This window comes from Rhinopithecus bieti, unplaced genomic scaffold, assembly GCF_001698545.2.
Source record: "Rhinopithecus bieti isolate Rb0 unplaced genomic scaffold, ASM169854v2 scaffold_23816, whole genome shotgun sequence".
Taxonomy (NCBI): domain Eukaryota; kingdom Metazoa; phylum Chordata; class Mammalia; order Primates; family Cercopithecidae; genus Rhinopithecus; species Rhinopithecus bieti.
Genome location: NW_016811019.1, coordinates 1,066,621 through 1,079,032, shown reverse-complemented (window position 1 = coordinate 1,079,032; position 12,412 = coordinate 1,066,621). Strand labels below are relative to the sequence as shown.

The window sequence follows — 12,412 nt, the reverse complement described above, 5'->3', positions numbered from 1 at the left end:
AAAAAAAAAAAAAAAAAAAAAAAAAAATTGTCTGGGGCCACACAAAAACACAAAAAAAACACTAGCATTAATGATAGCTCATGAGCTAAAAAAAAAAAAAAAAAAAATCACCAAAAATTATAATGAGGCCAGGTGCAGTGGCTCATGCCTGTAATCCCAGAACTTTGGGAGGCTGAGGCGGGTGGATCACCTGATGTCAAGAGTTCGAGACCAACCTGGCCAACACGGTGAAACCCCATCTCTACTAAAAATACAAAAAATTAGCCGGGCGTGGTGGCGGGTGCCTGTAGTCCCAGTTACTCAGGAAGCTGAGGCACGAGAATCACTTGAACCCGAGAGACAGAGGTTGCAGTGAGCCGAGATTGCGCCACAACGCTCCACCCTAGGTGACAGAGCAAGACTCTGTCTCAAAAAGAAAAAAAAAAAAAATCAAGCAGAAATTCTAGAGCTGAAAAATGCAACTGACATGCTGAAGAATACATCAGAATCTTTTAATAGCAGAATTGACCAAACAGAAAAAAGTATTAGTGAGCTTGGAGACAGGCTATTTGAAAATAGACATTCATGGAGACAAAAGAAAAAAACAAACAATGAAGCACATCTGTAAGATCAGAAAACAGCCTCAAAAGTACAAATCTAAGAGTTACTGGCCTTACAGGGGAGACAGAGACAGAAGTAGAAAGTTTATTCAAAGGGATAATAACAGAAAACTTCCCAAGCCTAGAGAAAGATACCAACATTCAAGTAGAAGAAAGTTATAGAACACCAAGCAGATTTAACCAAAGGAAGACTACCTCTAGGCATTTAATAATCAAACTCCTAAAGATCAAGAATAAAGAAAGGCTCCTAAAAGCATCAAGAGGAAAGAAACAAATAACATACAATAGAGCTCCACTATGTCTGGCGGTAGACTTTTCAGTGGAAACCTTACAGGCCAGGAGAGAGTGGCAGGACATATTTAAAGTGCTAACATGGCCAGACATGGTGGCTCACGCCTGTAATCTGAGGATTTGGAGAGGCTGAAGCAGGTGGATCACTTGAGGTCAGGAGTTCAAGACCAGCCTGGCCAGTGTGGAGAAACTCCATCACTATTAAAAATACAAAAATTAGCTGGGTATGGTGGTGCACAGCTGTAATCCCAGCTACTCGGGAGGCTGAGGCACAAGAATCACTGGAACCTGGGAGGCAGAGGTTGCAGTCAGCTGAGATTATGCCACTGCACTCCAGCCTGGGTGACAGAGTGAGACTCTGTCTCTAAAATAAAATACAAAAGAAAAGAAAAGAAAGAAATAAAGTGCTGACTGAAACTTTTATCCTAGAATAGTATTATCCAGAAAAAGAAAAAAAAAAAAATCCTTCAAGCATGAAGGAGAAACAAAGACCTTCCCAGACAAACCAAAGCTGAGGGATTTCATCAACACCAAACCTATCCTATATGAAATGCTAAAGGGAGTTCTTTAATCTGAAAGAAAGGGATGTTAATGAGCAAGAAGAAATCATCTCAAAATACAAAACTCACTGGTAATAGTAAGCACACAGAAAAGCACAGAATAATATAACACTGCAATGGTGGTGTGTAAACTACTCTTATCTTAAATAGAAAGACTAAATGATGAACCAATCAAAAATAATTACAACAACTTTTCAAAAAATAGTACAATAAGACACAAAGAAGAACAACAACAAGTTAAAAAGCAGGGACACAAAGTTAAAGTGTAAAGTTTTCACTAGTTTTCTTTTTGTGTGTTTGTATATGCAATCAGTCTTAACTTGTCATCAGTTAAAAATAATGGGTTACAAGATAGCATTTACAAGCCTCATGGTAACCACAAATCAAAAAACTAACAACAGACTTACAAAAAATAAAAAGAAAGAAAGCAGGCCAGGCGCGGTGGCTCACACTCCCAATGCACACAGAAACCAATACTATGGCATTAGATTTTTGAGAGAAGAAAAGCCTTATTACAAATCAACCAACAAGCTGGGCGCAATGGCTCACACCTATAATCCCACACTTTGGGCGGCCAAAGTGGGTGGATCACCTGAGGTCAGGAGTTTGAGACCAGCCTGACCAATATGGTGAAATCCTGTCTCTACTAAAAATACAAAAATCAGCTGGGTGTGGTGGCATGTGCCTGTAGTCACAGCTACTCAAGAGGCTGAGACAGGAGAATTTCTTGAACCTGGGAGGTAGAGGCCACTGCACTCTGACCTGGGCGATAAAGCAAGACTCTGTCTCAAAAAAAGAAGAAAAAAAAAACTACAATGAGATATCATCTCATCCCAGTTAAAACGGCTTATATCCAAAAGTCAGGCAATAACAAACGCTGGCAAGGATGTAGAGAAAAGGGAATGCTTGTACTCTGTTGGTGGGAAGGTAAATGGGTACAACTACTATGGAGAACAGTTTGGAGGAGTCTCAAAAAACTAAAAATAGACCTACCACATAATCCAGCAATCCCACTGTTGCATATATACTCAAAAGAAAGGAAACCAGTATATTGAAGAGATATCTGCACTCCCATGTTTGTTGCAGCACTGTTCACATTGGTCAAGATTTGGAAGCAACCTAAGTGTCCATCAACAGATGAATGGATAAAGAAAATGTATTCACACACAATGGAGTAATATTCACCCATATAAAAGAATGAGATCCTGTTATTAGCAACAATATGGATGGAACTGGAGGTTATCGTGCTAAGTGAAATAAACCATGCACAGAAAGACAAATATCACATGTTATCACTTATTTGTGGGATCTAAAAATCAAAACAATTGAACTCATGGAGATGGAGAGCAGAAGGATGGTTACCAGAGGCTGGGAACTATATTGGGAGGGTAAAGGGTAAGTAGGGATGGGGCTAATGGGGACAAAAAAATAGCAAGAATGAGTAAGACCTCATATATGATAGCACAACAAGGGGACTATAGTCAGTAATACTTTAACATACATTTTAAAATAACGAAAAGGGTATAACTGGATTCTTTGTAACATGAGGAATAAATCATTGAGGGGATGGATACCTCATTTTACATTATGTGATTATTATGAATTGCATGCCTATATCAAAACATCTCATGGACCTCATAAATATATATACCTACTATGTACCTACAAACATTAAAATTTAAAAAAAAAAAGATATCAAGACTCCTATTCCTATACTAAGCAGAAATCTGCTGTCATTGGAAGACAGACAGGAAACTGCCATCCAAGAACAACCACAGATACAAGGTCAAGTTTGGCTGCCACAAGGATAAGGAAAAGGAACCACAGGAAAGTCCTGCTCCTGAGGCCTAAGCACACAGAGCTTGCCTAAAACTGAAGCTCCATGAGAAAAACATAGGATATTCCTCTGCCTCCACCAGGAGCCTTGCAATAAGCAACATGCAACAGCGGTACACTCCCGTGGGAGAGGCAAGAGCATGGAGAGAACACCCCTCCACTTCTATGATGCCAGCTTGCATGGATAGCTGAAAACTGAGGAAGGAGCAGAAACACTTGAGAAAATCCCTCTGGCACCCCACCCCCATTCTAAGCACAAGGAAAAGCAGCCCAACCAGTAGAGGTATTCAAGCCTGTGGTACACTAAAGGTAACAACAGCAATAACAATACCCAAATCCAACTCAACTCCAACTAGATAAGGCTAATCCTCCACACTAATGCTTGACAGAAGAAGAGGCATATCTATTTCTAGACATAAATACTCCATGAACACTGTTCTTCTACATCAAACATCTGGCACTCAATAAAAAATTGCAAGACATGCACAAAAAGCAAGGGAAAACAAGCCACTGTCAAGCGATAAAGCAATCAAGAGAACTAGATTCATAATGTTGGAATTACCAGATAGGGAGTTTTAAATAATTAATATGGTAAAGAATCTAGTGGAAAAGGTGGACAATATGCATGAATAGATGAAGAATTTCAGAATAAATAAAAACTATCTAAAAATTCAAATAATGCTAGAAATTTGAAAATCATGATATCAAAGATGAAGAGTTCCTTTGATGGGCTCTTCAGCAGACAGGACACAGCTAAGGAAGAACAGTGAACTCAAAAACAAGTCAGAAATCATCCAACTGAAAACAAATACGGAAAAAAAGAGTGGAAAAACAGAACAGAGTAAGAGCTATGGCACTGTGAGACATCATCAAGTGATCTAATATACATATAATTGAAGTCTCAGAAGGAAGAAAAAAAGCAGAGAGAATAGGAAATAAGAAATATTTGAAGTGATAATGGTCCAGAATTTTCCCAAAATAATAAAAGATATAAAATCACACATATGAGAACCTCAGAGAACACTAAGATAGAAAGAAAAAAACAAATATAGACAGATCATAATCTAGCTAAGGAAAACCAAAGAGAAAGAGAAAATCTTGAAAGTACCCAAGAAAAAAGAAACATCACATACGGAGAAAGGAAGAATTATAGATTTTTTAAAAAATGAAAATTAAAAAAAATCATAACTATGACAAATTTTATAACAGTCTCAAGAATTTTCAAAGTCCAAAAGGTTCTATAATTTCTAGTATATTAACCATTACCTTCTCCTTTTACAAAATTCACTTTCTATGTATCTTGTAGGCAGTTTCAGCCACTCATTTGGAGTCATAAAGTGCCTTGAATTAGAAATTTGTGGGAATCTGGAATGCAGCTGAGCCTTCTCAACTTCTTTGAATTCTTTTATTGAATATATTTTGCCTGCAGGAAGAATAAAAATCTAAATTAACATCCTTAAATGCAACTGCCATTGTTCTTGGGCTATGAAATCATATAACAATCAGGAACTAAGTACCAGTCTCACACTGAAGAAGAGTTCTTTTTTCATTATCTTTGTCATATTGTGCTTTTTTCAAAGGGTCACGAAATGGTGGGATGGTAACCTACAAGAGAGGCACTTGTGTAAGGACTGAGTTGCAAGTCTGAGTAGTAAACATTTTCAGTCTATTCGAAGCATCCACATACAGATGGCTCTTATGCCGGAAGGGTAAATAATATGGTATTTACAAATAGCAGGCTTACCATTATATTTGTTTAATATATTACAAAGAGATGGGGGTATATCAATACCTCTCTTAAGGCCCTCCAGTCAAAGAGACAAAGTTAGCTCTTGTTTCAAAGTGTGGGTTCAATCTTCAAAAATTATTTTGTTATCATATGTTCCCAAATTTAAAAAATTCCTTTCCCATGCACAAAAGAAAAACTATATCCATATATTCATCTTAATCCCTAACATTGATAATCAACACATAACTAACATTACTGAAAACTTAACCAAGTTATTCAAAATATAGATCATTTGTGAGCCAAGGTATGGAAGCACTGAATCTATGTTAATGGCCATAATTATCAATATCAAAATGACAGTTCTACATATGAAAACAGGATTCACGAACAACAACATTCACATTTAGGCCTAGTCAGGGAGATTCTACCATGAGCTTAAAAGGCCACCCATGTATCTTTCTCATGCTATCAGGCTAGTTTTTCAGGGGTAGTTATAATACACATCATGACTATTACAGTCAAAATAAACGGCGATCAGACTGCCCAGTATAAGTTTGCTTTTACAGAAGTTATGAAGAGTGCTACTCATAAAATATTAAGAAAATATTAACTTGCTGTAAAAAGGAACAAAAAAAGGTGCTATCATTTTCAGGTATTTGTATGTGACATATTCACATGCGAAGAGCAGATCAAATTTTAAATGACATTAGACTCCGCTGCTGGAGAGTTACTGTGCTCCTCTGGAGGTGTCAGAGCCTTGCTTTTTCATGTTTCTTGTGTCCTTACATTGACATCTGCGCATCTGGGGTAATGGAGGCTTCTTCCTGCTTTTTGGATTTGCTTCCACAGGGAAGGACTTCTTCCTGGAGATGTGTCTATGGTGTTGGATGGGTAGGACACTTTGGCCTTGATCCTGGGTGCGTGCAGCAGTGTAGTCTCCATGATTTCTTTGGCTGCAAACAGTGTCAGTGGTGTCTGTGTTTTCCTCGGTGGCTTAGGGTAGTTATTGGAGGATGTGGTGAGGCTTTGCTGGGGATGGGGACATTAGGCAGGCCAGTCCCCAGCCTCAGTAGCAGTGGCAGGCTGAGGGTGCCTGTTCTTGGACTTCAGAGCAGTATACACTGGTACTGGTGTTACAGGTTCAGGTGGGCCAGTTCTTGGGTCTCCAGGTGGCTTGCTTGGGTGCATGCAGTGGCCATGGTGGGCCAGGTGGATGAGCAGGTTCTTGAACCCCTGGGCAGCAGTCATGGCATGGGCAATGGCAGTAGCAGTTGACGAGACAACCCTCTGTCTCCCAAGTGGTCTACACGGGTGTTGGCAGTGGCTGCAACAGGCTGCGTGGGCCAGTCTCCAGACCCGCAGTTGGTGTGTGCAAGAGGGTGCCAGCTGTGGTGGTAGCAGCAGGCTGGTGGGCTCTCGCCAACGGTGGTGGATGAGGCAGGGCGATCCCCCAGCCCCCTGCAGAGTACTCGGGTAGGGGTGCTGGTGGCTGTGCTGTGGCCCTGCTGCTGCGGAGGGTGGGGTTGCTTTCAGTGGCAGCAGGCATGGGCAGGCAGTTAGGGAGTGTATGTTTCAGCCTAGGTGATGCTGCAGGTGGGGCCTGTCCTCTGGGCACAAGAAAGTGAGCCATGGCCCCCGTGCTAAAGTCAGCAAGGTTGCTGCCAGCTGCTCACACCTCAGCCCTCTCCATCTGCAGGCATCCCCCGTGTTAGTCTCACGGCCAAGCAGGCTGCCTCACCTCCCTCTCCTTCCTCACCTTAGATGTTTCCTTGTCACTTCTCTGTGGAATTCCAGTGTTCCTCTTAGATGACATGTTCCAAGCACAATTTTCTACTCTCTATTTTGGTTCTTCTGTGGAGGAGGCAAGTGTCAGATGCCTCAAGCCAGTCCTCTTGAAGCTCTCCGACAGGGTCTCGCTCTGTCGCCCAGGCTAGAGTGCAGTGGCTCACTGCAGCTTCGACCTCCTAGGCTCAGGACATCCTCCCACCTCCACCTCCCAAGTAGCTGGGACCACAGGTGTGCGCCACCATGTCCAGCTAATTTTTTAAATTTTTTGTAGAGACAGGGTCTACCTATGTTGCCCAGGCTGGTCTTGAACTGCTAGGTTCAAGCCATGCTCCCACCTCAGCCTCTAAAGTGGTGGAAGTGGTGGTGGGATTACAGGCATGAGCCACCGTGCCTGGACCAAATTTGAAGTTTTAAATTGAAGGCAGAAATAAAGAAAAATCTAAAGTTTTATCAACAATTATAAGTCCGGAGACTCCTATCTCTACTGACAGCACATGTACATCATAAATGGAGGTATTATAACCCAGTGGTTCTGAAACTTTTTTTTTTTTTTTTTTTTTTTTTTTGAGACAGAGTCTCACTCTGCTGCCAGGCTAGAGTGCAGTGGTGTGATCTTGGCTCACTGCAACCTCCATCTCCTGGGTTCAAGTGATTCTCCTGCCTCAGCCTCCCGGGTAGCTGGGATTATAGGCGTGAGCCACTGCGCCCGGCTGAAACTATTCTATTTCAAAACGTTGTTGTTATATCCAAATAACGTTTGTGTATATGGCTTAGATCTACTGATATTTACTATATTAGAAAATAAAACAGAAAATTTTAAATTGCTTATTAATTTTAAAATAATAACATGCCTATTGTTTAACATATTTTCTACAAAAAATAACTCTATTTCCCAAAATAAAACAAAACTGAGAAGAGTAACATTGTTTTACATTTTTGTAAACTTCTTTATGTCTTGCTTAATAGAAGACAGGCGAATTCTCACATCTGCTTCTGCAAGCAATCTGTTGAGATTTGTTCAGTTGTCGTATATGAAGAAAATCCATATAGAGATATGTAGTTGAAAAAGGTAGGAGTATTTTAACAGCCTTGTAAGATCATTGTGGATATTTGTTTTTGATATTATACCTAAACTCAGTAAGAGATAGTTTCTTAAAGGTTAGTTACAATGTGGAATTTGAAACCATATCTATGAATTTTTCATACTCTTCTACTAAGTCCATTAGTCTATTTTGCACTTCGAATGAATCTTTTTTCAACGCATAATTTTGTAACATTTGGGGGGAAATTGGATCATGGAGTTATGCAAGATCTTCCAAATGTTTGTACATTTCATTACTTAATATCAAAGAATCACATTCATTAATATCATTACCAATTTCATCAGTAAAGTCTTTTGAGTATTGGGACACTGTCACACTTCTGATGGTGAATATGAGTGTTCCAAAATTCCAAATGTTTTGCTTGAAAGCTCACCTTTTATCATTGGCAACAAATATTGCCAGTAGTTTTTCTCAAAGTGACAAGCTGACTTCATTCATTTTCCAGAAAATATCTGCCAAATACCCAAGACTTACTAACCATAGTTTGCAAGTCATTCTTTCGGTAAAAATGGTGTTTCACGAAAGAAATTTTAAAAAGCAGCCAGTTCAGCTCACAATTCAAGCAATCCTCCATATTTCAGTATGCAGCAGAAGTGCTCTTCGCATACTCCTATTTCATCACAAAAAATATCTAAAAGATGTGTACTCAAGGAGCAAGACTTAGTAAAGTTAATAATTTTAAAGTAGAGCTGCACAAAGTACATGCAAAGAAATGCTTAAGATCCATCTGAAGGGAAGGAATCAAGCCTCTATGTTCCTAAAGTCAGATCTGTCCCACTCCCAGGAAAGGAAGATAGACAGGGTCATTTGGGTTGGTATGAAGTCAGGTGTTCTGGGCCATCTCAAGCCCTACTGCTGAAAGAAGAGGCAGGATGAACCTTTTCTGTACTGGGGAAATTGAAAGGGGGAAAGGAGGTAACATTGGATATCTCCACTTGATAACCCAGAATTGAGAATAAGGACAAGCTTACAGACCCTGCAGCAGCTCAGAAGCAGGGTCTGGGAGGTGCCAGGTCCATAAAGAGTACGGAGCAAGACACCAGGACGCCAGCCTGTGGAGCCTACCCAAGACGCTCTCAGGTGGAGTCTCTGCCAGACATGGGTAAGGACCTGGATCTGAAGACATGGAACAGCAATGCTGGGTCTACAAATGGGGCCAGCACCTGAGCTACGGCATGTGACCATAAGGAATAACAACCATAGTACAACCTGGACCTGGGACCAGAGATGTGCCCCATCAAGAACTGGGAGGCTGCGGGACCATTTTGTAGGATGACACAAGCCCACAGCATGACGGTACAACTCAAGGTTGAATGCCTCAAAAAACAATTAATATTGGACTTCTCACTGATTTGCACACGTGAGGGCCAATACCAGTTCTAATAAAACCTCTCTAAAAAGGGTAAAAATTATCCCCTAAACACCATTTTAAAAAATAGTATCTAGGCTGGGCACGGTGGCTCACACCTGCAATCCCAGCACTTTGGGAGGCCGACGCGGGAGGATCCCGAGGTCAGGAGTTCAAGACCAGCCTGACCAATATGGTGAAACCCCATCTCTACTAAAAATACAAAAATTAACCAGGCCTGGTGGTGTGCACCTGTAATCCCGGTTACTCGGGAGGCTGAGGCAGGAGAATCGCTTGAACCCGGGAGGTGGAGGCTGCAGGAGCTGAGATCGCACCATTGCACTCCAGCCTGGGCAACAGAGTGAGACTCTATCTAAAAAAAAAAAAAGAAAAAAAAAATGGTATCTATTTCATATGTGCAATAAACCTTTTAAAATAATTTGTGTCACTAAATTAACTTGAATGCAATGCGATTATATTTTTTCAGCCATAAAATTTTTCTTTCTTTTTTTTTTTCCCAGATAGCATCTCACTCACTCTGTTGCCCAGGCTGGAGTGCAGTGGCACTCAATCTTGACTTACTGCAGCCTCCACTTCCCAGGTTCATGTGATTCTCCTGCCTCAGCCTCCTGAGTAGCTGGGACTATAGGTGCATGCCACCACACCCAGCTACTTTTTGTATTTTTAGTAGAGACAGGATTTCACCATGTTGGCCAGGCTGGTCTTGAACTCCTGACCTCAGGTGATCCACCCGCCTCAGCCTCCCAAAGTGCTGGGATTCCAGGCATGAGCCACCACGCCCAGCTGTCATAAAATTTTTCTAGAGATCTATTGTACAACATGATGGCTATAGTTAATAACAAGGTATTGTATTCTTGAAAATTGCAAAGAGAGTATTTTATGTGTTCTCACTTAGAAAAAAGCCAGTGTTTGTGAGGCAATGTATGTTCATTGGTTTAGTCATTCCACAATGTACACATATTTCAAAACAACATTTTATACAAGATAAGGCCAGGCGCAGTGGCTCAAGCCTGTAATCCCAGCACTTTGGGAGGCCAAGGAGGACAAATCACTTGAGGTCAGGAATTTGAGACCAGCCTGGCCAACATGGTGAAACCTCATCTCTACTAAAAATACAAAAATTAGCTGGGCGTAATGGCTCATGCCTATAATCACAGTTACTCAGGAGGCTGAGGTGGGAGAATCTCTTGAACCCAGGAGGTGGAGGTTGCAATGAGCAGAGATTGCGCCACTGCACTCCAGCCTGGGTGACAGAGTGAGACTCTGTCTGAAAAAAACAAAACAAAACAAAACACCACATCTGTGCTCTGCTATTTACAGCTGGGTGACTTTGACAAGTGACCTGAGCCTCACTTGTCTCATCTGTGACTTACCTCATACAGTAGCAGCGAAGATGAAATAAATGTGAAAAAAACCCTAAGACTTGGTTAATCCTTCAGTGCAAGGTTAATTAATTCTGCTATTAGTAACAGAATACCATGCAATGAAGAAAATTATATATTTATATTTTGACAAAGAAGCAAATAATAAACTATTGAGGGAGGGGAAGCCCATTATAAAACCAAATGTAACTCCATTCTTATAAAATAAAAATGTGAATATATACACACATATAGAAAGAAATCTAGATAGATATACAGAAAACTGTTAATGAGTTAACATCATAATGCATTAATTCTGGGTAATGGAATTTTGGTTTTTTCTTTTTTCTTTTTTTTTTGGGGGGACGGAGTCTTGCTCTGTCGCCCGGGCTGGAGTGCAGTGGCCGGATCTCAGCTCACTGCAAGCTCCGCCTCCCGGGTTTATGCCATTCTCCTGCCTCAGCCTCCCGAGTAGCTGGGACTACAGGCGCCCACCACCTCGCCCGGCTAGTTTTTTGTATTTTTTAGTAGAGACGGGGTTTCACCGTGTTAGCCAGAATGGTCTCGATCTCCTGACCTCGTGATCCGCCCGTCTCGGCCTCCCAAAGTGCTGGGATTATAGGCTTGAGCCACCGTGCCCGGCGGTTTTTTATTTTCTCAATTTGAAAATCAATTTACTTATTTACCTATCATGAAAATGTGTTACTTTTGTAACAAATTTAAAAGTCTATGGAATTTTTAAACGCTACCTATTACCCAATCATTATCCAGTATTTTCCACCTTTTTTTTTTTTTTTTTTCTTTTTGAGACGGAGTCTCGCTCTGTCACCCAGGTTGGAGTGCAGTGGCCGGATCTCAGCTCACTGCAAGCTCCGCCTCCCAGGTTTATGCCATTCTCCTGCCTCAGCCTCCCGAGTAGCTGGGACTACAAGGCGCCCGCCACCTTGCCCAGCTAGTTTTTTGTAATTTTTAGTAGAGACAGGGTTTCACCGTGTTAGCCAGGATGGTCTTGATCTCCTGACCTCATGATCCGCCCGTCTCGGCCTCCCAAAGTGCTGGGATTACAGGCTTGAGCCACCGCGCCCGGCCTATTTTCCACTTTTATGGAGATTTAATTTACTTTGGCCTTTGGCTTTTTGTTCCTTTCTAAGATCGGGCGATGGGAAACTATGCTTAAAATGTTACTCCACTTCTAGGGAGTCACTTAAGGACTGCTCATGTATTAGGGCTGCTCAAAACAACTAAAGACATAATACCAAAGTTAAAAAAGAAATCTACCCTACCTTCAGAAAATTGGGGTCCTTCTTGCTCATATAAAAGGGATCATACTCTTTTGGATCATAATGTTCTATAAATGCATTTCCCTATAGCAAGGAAATAAAACCACACAGAAGAACAAGAGGTGCACAGTTAATTTTGAGCATATCAGGACTTGAGAGTCAAACACACAGTATCATTCTTATGCTTGAAAGCGGCATCAGTGACAAATGCAAAAAGAAAGAGAAGGCTACATTTGAAATTTAATTTATTCAACCAATAAGGTATAGTGAAGAAAGAAATCTACTTAAAATCTGTAAGATTTTAATAAAGAATTTTGGAACACTAAAAGATTTGGGAATTTGTTTTTAAATGCTTACTAGTCAAACATCTCAGATTTTTAAAAAATCTAGATGAACAGCTATATTTTAGAGCTTTGCAAATAATCAAGTTCCAGAACAAAAGAAAAATATGTCCTGAAACCAGAGTCCAAATTATTTATTTATTTATTTTGTAATT

General features: G+C 40.7%; 1 protein-coding gene across 1 annotated transcript in view; it reads right to left on the bottom strand.

Annotated features, from left to right (window-relative positions):
* FAM228B (family with sequence similarity 228 member B) overlaps nucleotides 1-12,412 on the bottom strand; it is a 56,213-nt gene that overhangs the window by 23,286 nt on the left and 20,515 nt on the right. The window contains 3 exon segments of the mRNA XM_017893360.1: nucleotides 4,553-4,709; nucleotides 4,804-4,891; nucleotides 11,920-12,002. Coding sequence (XP_017748849.1) covers nucleotides 4,553-4,709; nucleotides 4,804-4,891; nucleotides 11,920-12,002 — 328 coding nt within the window.